This window comes from Lacerta agilis, chromosome 6 (assembly GCF_009819535.1).
Source record: "Lacerta agilis isolate rLacAgi1 chromosome 6, rLacAgi1.pri, whole genome shotgun sequence".
NCBI lineage: Eukaryota > Metazoa > Chordata > Lepidosauria > Squamata > Lacertidae > Lacerta > Lacerta agilis.
The window spans coordinates 2,230,486-2,248,193 of NC_046317.1; the positions used below are offsets into that span (position 1 = coordinate 2,230,486).

At 43.8% G+C, this 17,708-nt stretch overlaps 1 protein-coding gene across 1 annotated transcript; it reads right to left on the reverse strand.

Moving 5' to 3' along the window:
- Positions 1 to 315: 315 nt before the first annotated feature.
- Positions 316 to 17,708, reverse strand: LOC117047947 (dimethylaniline monooxygenase [N-oxide-forming] 4-like). The gene is given in 10 exon segments (XM_033151198.1): positions 316 to 830; positions 4,399 to 4,471; positions 5,664 to 6,016; positions 9,035 to 9,084; positions 9,086 to 9,235; positions 11,439 to 11,581; positions 12,863 to 12,994; positions 12,997 to 13,024; positions 14,843 to 15,031; positions 17,546 to 17,708. Coding segments are annotated over 10 exon segments (1,665 nt in total). The 5' UTR covers positions 17,678 to 17,708; the 3' UTR covers positions 316 to 415.

Here is a 17,708-nt window from a genome sequence, read left to right on the forward strand (position 1 = left end):
ATTTATAGAATCATAGAGTTGGAAGAGACCACAAGGGCCATCCAGTCCAACCCCCTGCCAAGCATATAAATATAAATATAAATTTATATTTATGGACATATTTTTTAGCCTATTCTGTGTCCCACGTTGGGAACCATGGCAGTAAACTATTCTCGGACTACACTGTTAGAACACAGAGATCACCCTCACAATTAAACAACAACTGGAAAATAAAGGCTTCACATTTATCCTGTCAAACTACATGCTAAGTTTATAGTATCATTTCCCCAAACCTAAAGGACCCACAAGATACAAGAACAGCTGCTGTGTGTGCGCTTCACTCTCTGCGCATGGCTTCTCAGACCACACAGTCTCTGGGTCATGATTCATTTTTCAAAACTGGTGTGACCAGGCATTGTGAACTATGCTTAAGCCACTAAACATGAAACGAATTCAATGCACGCCATCCATTTGTTCTTTGTAGCCACGCAGGAGGCAGGTATTTAAGAATGATCAAGGTGGCCCCCAGGAATGTGGGCAGGGCAAGGGCTTTGAGCCAATGGGAAACGGTAGCAGGTTGGGGGGAGTCTTCTATGACTCGCATCTTCAGGGGCTTTAGAACTCGGTCCCACTGGGTCAGGATTGCACCTCTGGCTTCCCCCCACTTTCCAGGTCCAGTCAGGCGGTACTGATAAGAAGTGCAGGGGCCAAAGAAGACCATCCAGGCTAGTTTGGGGTCTGACAGGAAAAGCAATGGCACATTGGGCTTCACACCCAAGCAAGCAGCAATTTCATCCATGTAGGAGACGAAACTCGTCCTGATTTTGTCTTTCTTGCTGGAAATAATACCCCTAGAGTGGAAAAGAAATCGGAAGAGTGTCAAACTTCTAAGGCCCAGTAAGCACAATTCACCTGTTATGTAGCTCCCCCCCCCCCGAAAAGATGTGACTGTAGTACTACTCAGTCTGATCACATGAGCCTTCAAGATACAGAGGGGGGCTGGGTGTGTGCATGGACCAGCTCCGTCCAGGGGCGGAGGAAGCAGCAAACCCAGAAGCACAGGGGGCGTGGTTTCGCTCTCAGCACGCATGCGCAGCGTGCCTATGACACATGCTGCGCAAGCATGCTGGGAGCGGCGCGCCAACAGTAGGCGAGCCCCAGGCAGGGCGGCCTCGCTCCGCGGCTTGCTCGGGGCCCGCTGGCGGCACGCCGCATGCGTCGTCGAACACACGCTACGCCTGCATGCTGGGAGCGGCGCACTACCAGCAGGAGAGCTGGGGATGGGCTTGCTTGGGGTCCGCCGGTGGCGCACAGCGCTCCATAGCAGCGCACTGCCGGCAGGAGAGCCCCGAGCAAGCCCGTCTGGGCGGAGGCGAGCCAAGGAGGGGCGCCCAGAGTGTCACCCTCTCCAGGGTGGTACCTGGGGCTACCCACCCCCTTCGCCCCCCCTCCCTACACCACTGGCTCCGTCCCCTTGTATCCTGCGCACCAGGCAGGCCCTCTTCCCTCCTCCGACACTTGCTTGTTTAGTGTGGAGGCTGGAGAAGTTTGAAGCCTCCTCAAGACTGGGAACTTGGATAATGTAAAGTTTCTGATTGCACAAAGGCTTCTAACTATTTAGCCAAATGTGGTTAGGAGCCCTTTTTAGACTTTTGAGCCAAACACAGGAATGTTGGGGGCAGAGGAAGCAGGGCCCAGTGTCATGGGGTGCTGGGGGTGGGGGCAACATGCCGGAGAACCTTACTTGTCATTGTTTCAAGTAGTTAGGCTGAGAGGACCAACTTGCCCATTGCCTTGATGGCTGAGGAAATGATTTGAACCTACAGTAGGTGCTCAGCAACAAATTTCAACAGCCCAGCATTATTAACTGCGGGAGGCAGTGGAAGGCAGGAGTGTCTGGCATGCTCTGGTCCATGGGGTCACGAAGAGTCGGACACGACTAAACAACAACTATTTTCCAATTTGACCTTTGTCTCAAAAATAGCAATTTTAGAAGGCTGGTTTTTTTTTCAGCCTATGCTGTTGCTTCAGTGACTGCTATCTCTCTCTCTCCTTATTCATTCCTTCTCTAGTTATCCTAGTCAATCAGAGACCACTGCTAAATGTAATCATGTTAGGATGCTATGGAGCTAATCAAATATGCTGCTGATATCATAGAATCAAGAAAGGATGAAAACACTGGCGTCAAATGGAACCCAGAGGTCCACCAGTTTATTGAATTCTTTTCTAATTCAAGCCCATTAGAGTAGGGGTCATGCTGAAGCCCCTGGCTTGCTTTTGATGAAGGTTTTTTTTTTTTTTTACCTCAGGTCCTAGTCCAACACTCTAACCACTACAGCACACTTCAGCACTTCTGCTATGAGGCAGCTATAGAAATTAAGTAGGTAAATAAATATGGGGAAAGCAAAATGTCACTTGGAGAAGGATCTGAAAGATTTTCCTTGAAACCTGAATTTGTTTTATTCTGGATTGTTTTATTTGATGCTTTAATGTGTTATAAACCGCTTTGAGATTTTTTCTTTAAAATATAAAGCGGTATAGAAATGAAATTATTATTATTATTATTATTATTATTATTATTATTTGTAGTAGTAGTGGTGGTAATAATAACCCTCCATGATAACAAAACCAGGGGTGGATCTAGACAGAGAGGGGGGAAATGCTATAAGTAAGTCAGAAATTAGATCGCTATAACAAAAGAAAGAAATCTCTATGGAAAACCGTGTTTTAAAATTTTCTGCTCTCTGGTGCCATCTGGTGTTGTATGTTTATAGCGCATTCAGATCACTGTATCTTTACTAATGTAGCTGAGTCCCAGGTCATTCCTTATTAACAAAGCAGCAAATACTCAGAATATTGCTGAGAAGTATACAGCGAAGGGCTGGGGCAGGTTTAGCAGAGCTGCCCAGACTGTCCCAGTGGCCCAGTTTGTGAGGGTGCAGCTTGAATGCCTTTCTGATATACATATGTTTGAACAGCAAATGAACTTCTTCCTGTTTGATGCCAAATGTAGTTCACTGCATTAGGTTCAGCGTCTGGTCATCTGTTTCTTGGAATGGAATAATATCCCCAGTGTATCTTATTGATAATGCTGCCATTCCCCCATTTCTCACCCACAACATTTTAGCATAAAGGAATCAAAAAAGGAGAAGAGAGGAAGACCAGTTGTACAATCTGCTTGTTTTTCCTCATCTTGCTCCTGATAAAAACATTACTGCTCCTTATGGCCAAATCCGGCACAAGGATGATAATGATGGCCATGTCTTTTCTGCTCAGTGGTCAGACAAAGACTAGGAATTCAAGTGTGGTGGAAACTCTTCTTTAACCACACGCATGGCACTATTTTCATGGATGGAAAACTTCTAGAGAGCAGCCAATCAGAGCAGGAGCAGGAAAAGGGACAAAGTGAAAGAGGTCTCTTTAACCACCTGAAGGTTTCTAAAAATTTAATCCATGTTGTATGGGACCTTAGCATGTTGTTTCTGAAAATGGGTAAATGGGGTAGCAGCAAATATCTGGGGGTGCCTGGTATCCTTCACTACTCTTTGAAGTCATCTCTGAACCTCCCAAAAGCATTAGCAAAGCACTCCACAGGCTTATGGCATTCTTTTCTGCCATTAAATTCTCAGTTCTGTATATTTCCCCCCACTCAGGGCTCTTCTGGAGTGCTGCTGTTTTGGAGTTTTTTTTAATTCAGACACATATCAGCAAATTCAGGTGGTGCAATTAAAGTTGATTGGGAAACAAACCAGTCTCTCTCCACTCCCAAAATCAAGCCATTGTTTTAAGGTGTGCCATTCTTAGATTTGGTTAGATTCGCAAGTTAAAATGTTCATTATGTCCATATTGCCTCTGATGTGCTATGGATCCAAAAAATGGACTATGACATAGAGAAACATGAACAGCTTAAGAACAACACAGCAGGCCATGGAATGTGCAATGGTAGGAACATCATTAAAAGGTAGAAAAACTAGTAATTGGATACAACAAAAATCAAAAGTTATGGATGGATGCAGTGGGAAAGGCCTTGAAGTTAAAGTGGATATATGCAGGACGTTTGGCAAGACGCCAATGGAATAAAGCAATGTTAGTTTGGAGACTCTACAATTTTAAAAGACCAAGGGGATGACCACTTTTGTGGTCCACTTGCCTTTCCTCCACTCTTTCCAGGCCTGCAAAAACCTGCTCTTTAAAGCTCAATCAGAGCAAACAGCAATCCATGGAAAACCCAAATTGATGTTTGCCCTGATTGAGCTTTGAAGAGCCAGGTTTTCATGGGGGGAAGGAAAATGCTTGCACACAGAGCATTAAAGCACGGACCTTTGTGTGGAAAAAGCACAGCAAAAGGTTAGTGTGAATAAGCCCTGAATGATTGATTACAGTAATACCACATGCACAATAATATATAGCATTTCATACTTTTTAAGGAGCGCGTTCTTCCTTTTAGCCACCTCACCGATCATTCTGCTCATTGGAGGGAGCTCACTCGACCCTGAGTATGAGAAAGAAAATGGCAAATATGAACTTCTGTATTTCGGCCAATAAAAGGAAAGTACACTTGCTGCTTTGATTCAAATTGCCTTTAGTGAGAGATGGCCTGCCAGGCTTGAGGAATCTAAAGTCCACATTGGGGTGGTTGTGTAACTCTGAGATGAATTCTAATTGGATGTTCTGGTAGCAGAAAGTCTATATATGACATATATCACATCATCCACACACGCAAAAAAAATTGTCTGCAGATCTGAGGGGAACCCAAAGTTTGCAGAAGTACAAATTAGACGGGGGGGTAGGCTCTGAAATAAAAGGGACCCAGGTGGCGCTGTGGGTTAAACCACAGAGTCTAGGGCTTGCTGATCAGAAGGTCAGCGGTTCGAATCCCTGCCACGGGGTGAGCTCCCGTTGCTCGGTCCCAGCTCCTGCCCACCTAGCAGTTCGAAAGCACATCAAAGTGCAAGTAGATAAATAGGTACCGCTCCAGCGGGAAGGTAAACGGCGTTTCCGTGCGCTGCTCTGGTTCGCCAGAAGCGGCTTTGTCATGCTGGCCACATGACCCGGAAGCTGTCTGCGGACAAACGCCGGCTCCCTTGGCCTATAGAGCGAGATGAGCGCCGCAACCCCAGAGTCAGACACGACTGGACCTGATGGTCAGGGGTCCCTTTACCTTTTACCTTTAGGCTCTGAAATGCCTTTCTGGCCACCACGACTCCCAGCCCCAGTCCAGCAAATTTTAGAAACTCTTCAGAAGACTTTGAAGAAATTCTGTACTATAGGAGGAATGCAATCTAACTTTTGAAAAACTGCTGAAGCCTTATATACTGTAACTTTTGATGACAGTTGGATCACAGTGGTTGGCCACTGTGGGAACAGGATGTTGGACCAGATGAGTCCTTGGTTCAACCCAGCAGGGATCTTATTTGAGCTTTAGTTTTTAATCTGGCACACATGAAAACTTATCTAAAGCCCAAATTACCCAAAATAATCATACGTCTACCCCCATCCTTATGCAAAGCAGAAGTGGTGCCCGATCTGTGGTTAGCATCAACAGGTCACAGCGTAGGAGGAGTGCCAACCATTTCCTCTCCTTCATACCTTGTTACAATTGCTGTTTCATTTAGAGTGTTAAACATTGTTGTGTTTCCCCTTGGTGCAAACTGGAAACTGACAATAACATTATCCATTCGTACCATTAAATACCCTTGTGATCCAACGTGCCTGAAGTTCCACTGCTGGCAGAATGGCTCCAGTTACTGCTATAAAGCCAACAAAAGCCAGTGTGGGCTTTTCTAGGTAAGGAGGAAAGATGTGCTTATAAAGAGATGTGCTGCTCTTGCAGGCATCACGGAGAGACTCTTCCAGAAAGGGAAATGTGGCAGAATAGCCAGTTGTAAAGATGACGGTGTCTATATTCTCTTCGACTGTTTCATCTTCAAAGATGGCAGAGGTGTCCGTAAACATCTTCACATTTGGCTTTACTATCACAGCTCCACAGAGGATACAGCTAGGCAGCTCATCGTTCAAAATTAAAGATGTCCATGAACTGTTAAATAGCAGAAAGTGGAAAGAAACACTATTAGTTAGTCCATATGTGACTACCAGCTATCCCTCTTTACCAAGGACAATTCCTACTACGCCACTGAGATATGACAGGCATGCCTTTTAAATATGTTGTTGGTGTGTACAAGCATTCTTCTGGTTTACCCCTGACCTCTACAAGCTGAATCTCTCATACCCTCCAACATTTCTGCAAAGAAAATAGGGACATCCTAAGGGAAAGTGTGACATCCTGGGATCCAATCAGAAACCAGGACGGCTTCTCTAAATCAGGGACGTCTCTGGGAAATAGAGACACTTGGAGGGTCTGATCTCTGAGGAAGAAGGAGCAGATACATGGAATTTATTCATTTCTTTGTTAGAATTGCATAAAGCCCTTTATCTGAAGATCTCAGCATAAAAATACAAAATGAGAACACAAAATATGCAATAAAACAAAATAAACCAATAGCCCCCACAAACACGTTTAAAGACCATAGATTGTCTAATCAGCTCAAGGCCTGGTTATGGGAAGCCAGAGGGACATTGCTGCTGCCGTGAGGGTGGAAGGGAGACCTGCTCCCTGCTGCAAGGTCCATTTCTACCTGGCCTGGAGGGCGGGGCCCACACTTACCCTGAAAGAGCTAAAAGAGGCTCCTGGGGAGCCAGAGGGACATTGCTGGAACAACTTGGGTTGGAGCAATTTGGCTTAAATGTTTTAAATGGTTTTAATTTGGGTCCTCTGTTTGGGTTGGAGTTGGTTAAATGTTAGTTGGAGTTGCAGTTATTTTAATTTGGGCATAACTGTAAACTGTTGTTGTTGTTGTTGTTGTTGTTATTATTACAGACTAGCTGGCCCAGCCACGCCTTGCTGTGGGGTGTGTTTTTTTTCTTGGCTTTTTTAAATTCTCCTGACCCCGAGAGTATTCTGGAAGCTCCTGTTTTCATTCTTCCCTGTCCCTTTAGAGCAGAGGTCAGCAACCTTTTTCAGCCTTGAGCTGGTCCACTGTCCCTCAGACCATGTGGTGGGCCGGACTATATTTTTTTTGGGGGGGGGGGGGAATGAACTAATTCCTATGCCCCACAAATAACCCAGAGATGCATTTTACATAAAAGAGCACATTCTACTCATGTAAAAACACCAGGCATGCGAAGCTACGGCGGCCATTTTATGTGAGGGCAATGGCGACCTTAAAGAGCATTCTCCCCCACCCCAGTCCCAAACTGACCCAGTCCCAAAATCACGCACCCCAGCGAAACAATCTCCTCAGAGCTGATCTTACTCAGTGCGACCTCTCAGGCATGCCTCCTGCTCCGTGGTTTTTTCCCTCCCCACGGAGCATGCGAAGCTGCGGCGGCCATTTTAGGTGAGGGCACAGGCATTGTTGCTCTGGCCAGGTCTGATGATGTCGACGGGCCATCTGCCTTTCTATTGGATGCTGTTGGAGTCTTCATTCCTTTTGCTGGTGAGGTATAATAGGTGCGCCATTTTTTGCCTTTATTCTATATTTTAGGCATTACAGGTGTGGTTTTTAAAGTTTTTATTATGCCAGATCCTTCCTTGATGGTCATGTTACGCGTTGCACTAATTTGATGCGCTTTGGTCCAGCGGTTACGGAGAACATCGGTGTCCGCCACGCACACAATGGGAACATTTATATATATATAGATTAGCCTAATGTTTTCACCTGCCACCTCAAGATATATGATGAAGCTGCCAGGCAATTGGGTGGAAGTGGTGAATGCCCATGGTCGATAAGTTCCCATAAAACCTGAATTGGGAGCTCTCGGTAGCCAGGCAAGTTGAGGTCAGCGTCTATTTGGGCTTTTGACAGCATCTTGTTCCATTGCTCAGCCTACTGAGATTTAAGTGTAAGCATTTATGTTAATTAGCTATATAAGATAGTGTTTCTTGTTTTTCTTACCTTCTGAGCCATTTTTAACTGTGTAATTACCGGTATTTGAAGTTTTTCTCTCTTGTATAGTTTTGTTTTTGTAAAGTGTGTGTATGATTTTATGAAATTTGTTCTGGTCTGAGCTCCTGAAGCCTTTAATTTTAGCCACACTTTTTGGAGCAAGGGTCATTCCCCACCACAGCAGGTATCCCTATTTGGGATTTGATTGTTTGGCCAGACCGCCACCTTCCCCAGTTACCATAAATATTTTGATAGTAAAACTGCCTGACACTTTTTGTTAAATCTGCTTCTTGGAACTGCTTTGTGACATGCTACCTCTTCGACTCACTGTTGGACTTTCCTTGGAATGATAATTGCTGGAAATAAAGGACTGGTGAGCACTCTGTGGTACCTTCATGAGAACATGGAGGGGAAAGACTCATTCTAAGGGGTTGGAGGGAAGGCCTGAGGCTGGGTCCTCTACATACTGTTGTCACGGCTTACAAAAAGCCAGTGCTCCTTTCGCACTGGCTCTAATGCTCAATCTGTACACTTCAACGCCTTAGACACGAAAATCCAGCAAAGCTTCATATGAGAAGAAGAAGAGGAGGAGGAGGAGTTTGGATTTGATATCCCGCTTTATCACTACCTGAAGGAGTCTCCAAGCGGCTCACATTCTCCTTTCCCTTCCACCCCCACAACAAACACTCTGTAAAGTGAGCGGGGCTGAGAGACTTCAGAGAAGTGTGACTAGCCCAAGGTCACCCAACAGCTGCATGTGGAGGAGCGGGGAAGCGAACCCGGTTCCCCAGATTACGAGACTACCACTCTTACCCACTACACCACACTGGCTCTCAAGAATCACACTCTAGGGTATAGTTACTGTGCACTGTTCCAGTTACCGTGAAATTTCAGCAAAATGATCTTCTTTGTAGAAGTAGCTCATAGAAACAAGGAGCGAGCTCCTTGACAATATGTATGTGCCTTGGCAACTGTGGCTAGTGATGCTGAAGAAGAGAATTTTGCTCAAAATGCATTGGGAAATGAATCCCCCCTCCCAATAGATACTGTCCAGAAACTTCATTTTCTGTAAGCAGAATTGTTTGCACATTCTTAATTCAGAAAATTACCTTTTAACAGGGATCAAGCCATAGTTTTCATGGTTAAACCATCGATTGAAACTTCTTTGCCCTTAGCTTGTATATGGTGCCTTCTGGAAGCAGCTTTTCAATTAACCCATGAAACCGAGTTGTCAAGGCCATGTCAACGGGCCAGCCCGCTTCTGAAATGCGACTCAGCACCCATGCTCCACTTCTGGTGCTGAGGAAGACCTGAAGAGGATTCAAAGTGAAGAAGCATCTCCTTAGGGTGCTGCCGACTGCCTGGCAGATGATTTGAGAACATGTGAGAACTGGTCTGATGGAGTGGCAAAGAGACCAAGGACCAAAGGCTGGCCAGCTCCTTTTGATATTGCTCACACAATATCATTATCTTAATAGCAAAAGTAACTCCTCAGGAAATAGCCATGAGCTGATGAAGTAGGAGACCAATATCATACCAAGTGCCATTCCATATGTCCTTTTCATTGCGCATTCATGAGTATTTGTGCTCATGATAGCATTGGGGCAGTTATATCTGATCCTGCTTTCAATACTTTTGCTTTCTGAAGAAGTTTCAGGGTGGACACATTTCCAATCAGTGCATGTCCCGTAATTTCCTGCTGAAATCCTTCAACTTTTATACCACAAACGTTGAAATGCAAATGCCCCTCTAGAGGGCAATAATGCAGCAACATTGGGGAAACATCACAGAACTAAAAGTGGAATGATGTGCAGACGAGGGAATGCAACAAATGGCCTCTCTGCAGACCCCTTCAAGTGGCAGAAGCACCAGAGAGCTGGGGAGAGGCTCAAAGACCACCTTTCTCCTCTTAGCTACCCCACCAACTAAAATCAAGCCAAGAGCACATTCTCCATCTGGCCTTTGTGAGGAGAAGCATCACATCTGGTGCTTCCTGACATGATACTTAAGGACAGTGGTGGAAGCAGTACCAGAGTGCAGAAGATCATGTCCCACCACCAAGACCCTTCCAGAGCTTTGTATGAATTGCGTACTCTGCTGTAAGCTGATCAACATCCCATACCTTTTAAAATGTGTCTCTTTGGGGGGGGGGGAGATATTATTGCGTTGTTGTTTTTATTTTTATTTTATATACTGTGATATTTTTATGTGAACCACCCTGATACCTTCGGGTATAGGGCAGTATATAAATTCAACAACAATCATCATCATCATCATCATCTGCCTTCAGGATCATTTAGATCAGCCTCCCCCAACCTGGTGACCTCCAGCCAACATTCGCACCATACAATAAAAGCACATGGCTCCCCACAAAGGGTCCTGGGAACTGTAGCTTACTCCTCACAGAGCTATGATTCCCAGCGCCCTTAACAAACAAGCTGTGTTGTGGACATGGTGACACACTGGTCATAGTGGCTGAAGGGAGTTGCAGTGCAAAACACCTGGAAGGCACTAAACTGGCGGAGGCTGATCAAGATCAAAACACAGAGTGTAAGGGCCAAGCGAAACTCAACACTTACTTAACAAGTACTTTTAAAAAGGATGTAAATAGCTCTAGGGTTGGGGTGGAAGTTTGAGATGGACCACAGGGAATGGGGAGGGAGAGATTAATCCTCCCCTCCCCCATGCTATGTTCCAAATGAAAATCACACACACACACCCCAGCTTCTATCTACATCAGCTGAGAGGTAAAAAAAGGTAAAGGTTAAGCGCTGTCATCCCATCACACAGATTTGAGCTGGCAAGCTCAAGAGGCGTGATGATTTAGACTACAGCACCACCTGAGAAGTTTCCATTGGCACCAATGCAATGCATGCTTCTCTCCCAAAGCAGTTTCTGGGTGGGGACAAGATGGGACAAATATTTCTCAACGGGAAAGGGCTGAATTTGCCAAAATCATAACAAGTCTTGGCCCCGAGTGATAGTGATGACTAAAATTTGAAGTATATGCACATTCAGGACAATGCACACCATGGCTGGCTGTGAAGCACAGTGGCTAAGAGATGGGAACCGTCATGAATCAAGGAGTCCTTAGTTTACCGGTAAGTCTTGCCTTTACCACGAACCCACTAAGTAGACTTAAGCAAGCTGCTTCTTTCAACCTCAACACACCTAATCCCATTTGTAACATGGGAATAACAGTGATGATCTCCCTTACAAGGCTGTTAGTTAGTTCCCCAACCCCATAAAATTTCTACAGCACTTGATTTCTAAATTTCTAAAGCAGCCACCACCACCCTCAAAGCAGTTTACGAAAACACTAAAACAACAAAATTATTGGTAAAAATAATTAAAATCCACCTTTAAAAGGCTGTTCTAAGGGCTAAACTTGAAAGCACTCCATGAATATGTTATTCTTGTATTCTTATTGTTCCAGGGTGATGATGTGATTGTATCTCCCACTCGAGACTGAAATTAGCTCAGCACTTATTTGTCCATAATGGATGGTGGTACCTTTGCAGCTGTGCGGCTGATCTCGGCCGCAAGGTCCCCTCCAGTGTTGCCAGCACCAACTACAAGGACTTTTTGCCCTTCAAAGCCTTTTGGATCTCTGTATTCCCAGCTATGTAAGTAGCGACCTTTGAAGTTTTCAATCCCTGAGGGGGGAAAAGAAGGAAATGTTTTATACCCTTATTTCACAAGGAGATTTCCCACTGGATAATAGGTGTGTGTCCCCCCCCCCCCCCGCCCCTTCTCCTTAGCTGCTGCTCAGCACAGTGCCAGATGTATACTGGCTTCTTATTATATCCATGTATCAAAGGCTGTCAGCCGTGAGAGCTAAGGGGGAAACTCCAAGGCAAGATACCTCCGAGTACCATCGGAATTCAACTATCCAAGGAGATTCTCAAGTTCTCATAGAGGATTTTAAAATAATAATCCATGGTCTGTCAACAGCTATCACCCATAAAAGCTAAATGGAACCTCCATGTTCAGATGCAGATATCTTGGACTACTGCATGCTGGGGATTAAAAAAAAAAAAAGGTTAGGAAGGCCTTTAAGCTCATGCCCAGTTTGTGAGTTTTTCAGAGACATTTGGATGTCCTCTGTTGGAAGCAGTAGAAACATTTTCAAATTTACCAGCAGACACGCCAGATCTTCTTCGCCATCTCAGCTGAGATGCTGAGATGGCGAGATTAACCGGGAAAATTCGGAACCAGCAGGACCAGACTTTCCTAAAAGAATAGAATATCTTCCGACGTATTTGGAAAGCAACTGTAACCAATTGACATCGCTTGTAGGGTTAGAAGAAGTTTCGTAAGGAGTAATATATAAATTATTGTGAAAAGAATTAAGAATAGGTATTAAGATTTGAATTTATGGCAATAGCTGTAGTAACAAAATGCATAATGAGAAAGGATTTTAGAAAACCATCCGTTGAGGTTGAAGGAAGCCTTAGGCCGTGATAGCCAAAGAATTTGAAATGATGTTTAAAAAGATGATATGCTGGAAAATATGTGTAAAAACCAATAAAAATTATTTTTTTAAAAAAAGAAACATCAAATCTTCTCAGATGTAAAGGGGAGTCTTAGTTCAAATGGCAACTCTCTCCTTGCAATTGTAATGACAGCTGCTTGTGATTATTTCATTAGGCTTGTGCGGGAGAACTTCCCTGTTGATTGTGCCCTGTGTGTTCTGCCACCCTTAATGGCCTTCAGATTCCACTGCCTAATGACAGGCCAACCTCTGGTACCAACCAGACATGGCAACTCTTGTCTATCAATGATTTAAGATAAAAGGTTCCACGGCACGTTTAATTCCTTTGACTGAAGGCACCAGATATTCTGCGATTTTAGTACACATCTCTTTTGCCTGAGGAGAGAGGGAACACAATCATGCTAGCTTATGTGATGTATCAGGTAATGCATTCAAAACGCACCTGGGAAAGAATCCAGTGGAAGATTGATCTCTGCATATTGGCCACTGCAAACCATTACGCCATCAAAGATTTCTGATGTCTGCTGCCCATTAGTCTCAGTATCAACCACCCATTGTCCAGTGGCTGTGAAATGGGGTGTTTTCTGATGCTGCATACGGTGGTCTTGTAAAAACAAAAGCAAAACCAGAATGAAGCAACTCAAATGATGCACGCTGGGCTTGTCCACACCTTTGCCTGTTCTGTGCCTAGAAAGCACGGGTCAAAGTGGTTTTCCTCTTGAACTGTGGTGTTGTGATAGCTTGCATGACATTAGATGCCTAACAGATAATTACATCAAAACAAAATAAAATAAAAAATTCCTTCAGTAGCACCTTAGAGACCAACTAAGTTAGTTCTTGGTATGAGCTTTCGTGTGCATGCACACTTCTTCAGATAGTATGCACACGAAAGCTCATACCAAGAACTAACTTAGTTGGTCTCTAAGGTGCTACTGGAAGGAATTTTTTATTTTGTTTTGTTTTGACTATGGCAGACCAACACGGCTACCTACCTGTAACTAGATAATTACATATGAAGGAAGGGGGAGGGAGCAGTCAATGATTTGAAGTTCTAAATTTGTTGTGCAACTGTATCTATGTGATAATTTTTGGTAAAATGAGAAAATTAAAAAGAAAATTAAAAAAGAAAACGGTGCAAAAAATATGTTTTATTTAAGCACAGAATCAAGAATACAACTGTAGAGTTGGAAGGGATAAATGCGATATATAGAGACCAAAAAGCTAAAATCATAATAATAAGTTATCCGAAATGTTTATTATTTCTAAAGGCACCAGGCAAGGATGTCCACTATCACCGCTTCTATTTATACTGGAAACATTATTAAAAGCAATTAGAGAGGAGTCAAAAATAAAAGGAATTAGGTTGGGCAGCAGATCTTACAAATTAAAAAGTTTTGCTGATGATTTAATCGTAACGACAGAAAACCCAACAGAAAGTATAATAGAAGCATTGGAAAAATTAAACGAATTTGGTCAGGTCTCAGGTTTTAAATTAAACAAAGATAAAACCAAATTATTAGTGGAAAAACATGGCAGAACAAGAAAGACTAGAGTTAGAAAAGACGACAGGGTTAAAAATAACACGAATGGCAAATGAATACCTTGAATTGGCCAAGATGACAGAGTTAATAAGAAATCACTTGGGAGAGAAGGTAAAAAAATAATGGGACTGTTTTAAAAATTATCTAACAAAACATGGTTCCAACAACACTTGGTTGTCCCTTGATTAAATTCACAGATAAAAGTTCTGTTCACTAATTAAATTAAAACAGTTACAGGTAGGTAGCTGTGTTGGTCTGCCATAGTCAAAACAAAATAAAAAATAAAAAAAAATCCTTCCAGTAGCACCTTAATTGGTCTCTAAGGTGCTACTGGAAGGATTTGTTGTTCTTGTTTTAATTAAATACAGATTACTTAAAGCTAAGTGAAGTATAAAAACCGCACAGAGCTAGAGGGAAGTCAAAAGAAAGCAAATAAGGGACACAAACCAGTATAGAGGAGCAGAAAAAACGTGAAAAATAGAAATATGAAGGCAAATTCTGCCCAGGAACTTTGTGTATAGATTACATAAATATGGTTTGTAGTCCAGGAATGATTTTGTGTGATGGAAAAATATTTGTTGTTCGTGTTTTTTTTCTTTATTTCTTTCCTTTTTTTGTCTTTTTTTTCTTTCCTTGTCATTTTTTGTGGAGCTTATATTTTCATTTTACATTATTTATATTTGTTTCGGTTATGGATTGTATTGTTGATTGTTTTTTATTTGTAAAATGAATAAAGCATTTTAAATTAAAGAAGGAAAGGAAAGGACCCTGAGGGTCATCTAGTCCAACCCCCTGCAATGCAGGAGGAGAGCCTCAGAACGGATGGACCACTCTCTGGCCCCGTTCCTTGCAAAACATCTGCCTGTTAATTTCCCCCTCACCTGGAAGCGTATGTAGTCAAGAAGGCAGAAATGCTTCGCATACTCCCTGAGGTACTCCAGGAGCACAGAATGGCGCAGGTAGTTGGGGCAATCCTCTGGGAACGGAAAATCACTGAAGCAGGTCATTTCCTTGGAGGTATTGGTCATAACCGATCTATAAACACCAGTTCTCCCCTTTTGAGGTGTTTCCTGTGTGATGGTAGCAGTTACACAGTAACTAAGAGGCCAAAATAAGTTACAGTATTTACACTGTGAAATTACACTGCTTTCATAGAAACATAGAATCCTAGAGTTGGAAGAGACCCCAAGGGCCATCCAGTCCAACCCCCTGCCAAGCAGGAAACACCATCAAAGCATTCCTGACAGATGGCTGTCAAGCCTCTGCTTAAAGACCTCCAAAGAAGGAGACTCCACCACACTCCTTGGCAGCAAATTCCACTGTCGAACAGCTCTTACTGTCAGGAAGTTCTTCCTAATGTTTAGGTGGAATCTTCTTTCTTGTAGTTTGAATCCATTGCTCCGCCTCCGCTTCTCTGGAGCAGCAGAAAACAACCTTTCTCCCTCCTCTATATGACATCCTTTGATATATTTGAACATGGCTATCGTATCACCCCTTAACCCAGTGTTTTTCAACCTTTTTTGGGCAAAGGCACACTTGTTTCATGAAAAAAATCACGAGGCACACCACCATTAGAAAATGTTAAAAAATTTAACTCCGTGCCTATATTGACTATATATAAAGTAATTTTCCCACGGCATACCAAGCAACATCTCGCAGCACACTAGTGTGCCGCGGAACAGTGGTTGAAAAACACTGCCTTAACCTTCTCTTCTCCAGGCTAAACATACCCAGCTCCCTAAGCCGTTCCTCATAAGGCATCATTTCCAGGCCTTGGACCATTTTGGTTGCCCTCCTCTGGACATGTTCCAGCTTGTCAGTATCCTTCTTGAAATGTGGTGCCCAGAACTGGACACAGTATTCCAGGAGAGGTCTGACCAGAGTGGAATACAGTGGTACTATTACTTCCCTTGATCTAGATGCTATACTCCTATTGATGCAGCCCAGAATTGCATTGGCTTTTTTAGCTGCTGCATCACACTGTTGACTCATGTCAAGTTTATGGTCTACCAAGACTCCTAGATCCTTTTCACATGTACTGCTCTCAAGCCAGGTGTCACCCATCCTGTATTTGTGCCTTTCAATTTTTTTTGCCCAAGTGTAGTACTTTACATTTCTCCCTGTTAAAATTCATCTTGTTTACTTTGGCCCAGTTCTGTAATCTGTTCAGGTCATTTTGAAGTGTGATCCTGTCCTCTGGGGTATTATCCACCCCTCCCAATTTGGTGTCATCTGCAAACTTGATCAGGATGCCCTCCTGCCCATCATCCAAGTCATTGATGAAGATGTTGAATAAGACTGGGCCCAAGACAGAACCCTGTGGCACCCCACTAGTCACATCTCTCCAGGATGAAGAGGAGCCATTGATGAGCACCCTTTGGGTTCGGTCAGTCAGCCAGTTACAAATCCACTGAATGGTAGCATTGTCTAGCCCACATTTTATCTGCTTCCTTACAATAATATCATGGGGCACCTTGTCAAAGGCCTTGCTGAAATCAAGATAGGCTACATCCACAGCGTTCCCTTCATCTACCAGGCTTGTAATTCTGTCAAAAAATGAGATCAGATTGGTCTGACATGACTTGTTTTTCAGAAACCCATGCTGACTTTTAGTGATCACAGCATTCCTTTCTAGGTGCTCACAGACCGTTTGCTGAATGATCTGCTCTAGAATCTTTCCTGGTATTAGCTTCCTGGTAAGTCTTTCCTGGTATTAACTTTCAACTAACTTCAGAATGGGAAGGGTCACGGAATAGCGTCAGAGCATCTGCTTTGCCTACAGAAGATCACTGGCCAGAACCCTGACATCTGAGAACTGCTGCCAGTAGCAGGCAGTACTGAGCTGGATGGACCAAGGTTCTCACTTTGTATAAAGCAGCTTCCTAGGCTCTTAATATCAACCCCCCCCCCAAAAAAAAAACAACCCACAACCTTCTGTGGGTTATAGTTTTGACAGGGTGCTGATAACTTTCTGTTAGCAATCCTTGGCAATAAGGTGGGTCAGTAGTGATGCCACCAGATTCCAACTTGTTAGGGCTTTGCAAAGCCAGCGTCTGCTGAACGGAAGCCCAAAACAGGATTCCTTTGATTCTGGTGGAGAACAAAAGATTGCACATGCATTTTCATGCATTCAAAATGTGTAGCTGAATGAAGCTTGCGGGGGGGGGGAGCAGGGTTATGCAAACTGTTATTGCTCCTAATTTACACATGTTCTTTCAAGGTGTCAATAGAACTTACTCAAGTACAACTATTCTTTCACAAAGTTCCCAGCTGCATGGAAAGTAACTTACCTGTACGCTCTGTTCTGACCTTCAGATGAATGCACGCACGTAGTAAATGAAGGGTGGGAACTGTGCATGCAGTCCCCCCACATGATCAGTCTACACAGGTGGAGAGCATGAAAAGCCTAATGTCAAAACACAATGTGGAAATAAGCTTCCACAGCAGGTTTACCACACTACAGATGTGCACCTGTACCCACTTTGAAGCAAGGCCACTGTCCCTTGCCTGGCTTTGGGGATACATTCCAGCAGCAGAATGCCATCACTTTCTTTAAAGCTTTAAATCGAGTTTATTCCGCTTACTGTGAATTGCCAAAGTCCTCCGATGCCATCGCTCTTCTCAAAGCAGGTTGGCTCCAGCCCTTCATCCAGGCAGCATTTGATGGAGGCCAGTCCACTCACACCTGCTCCAACAATTGCCACTCTCTGCACCATGGCCCAGACTGGTCTCAGGAAAGAAACTTCT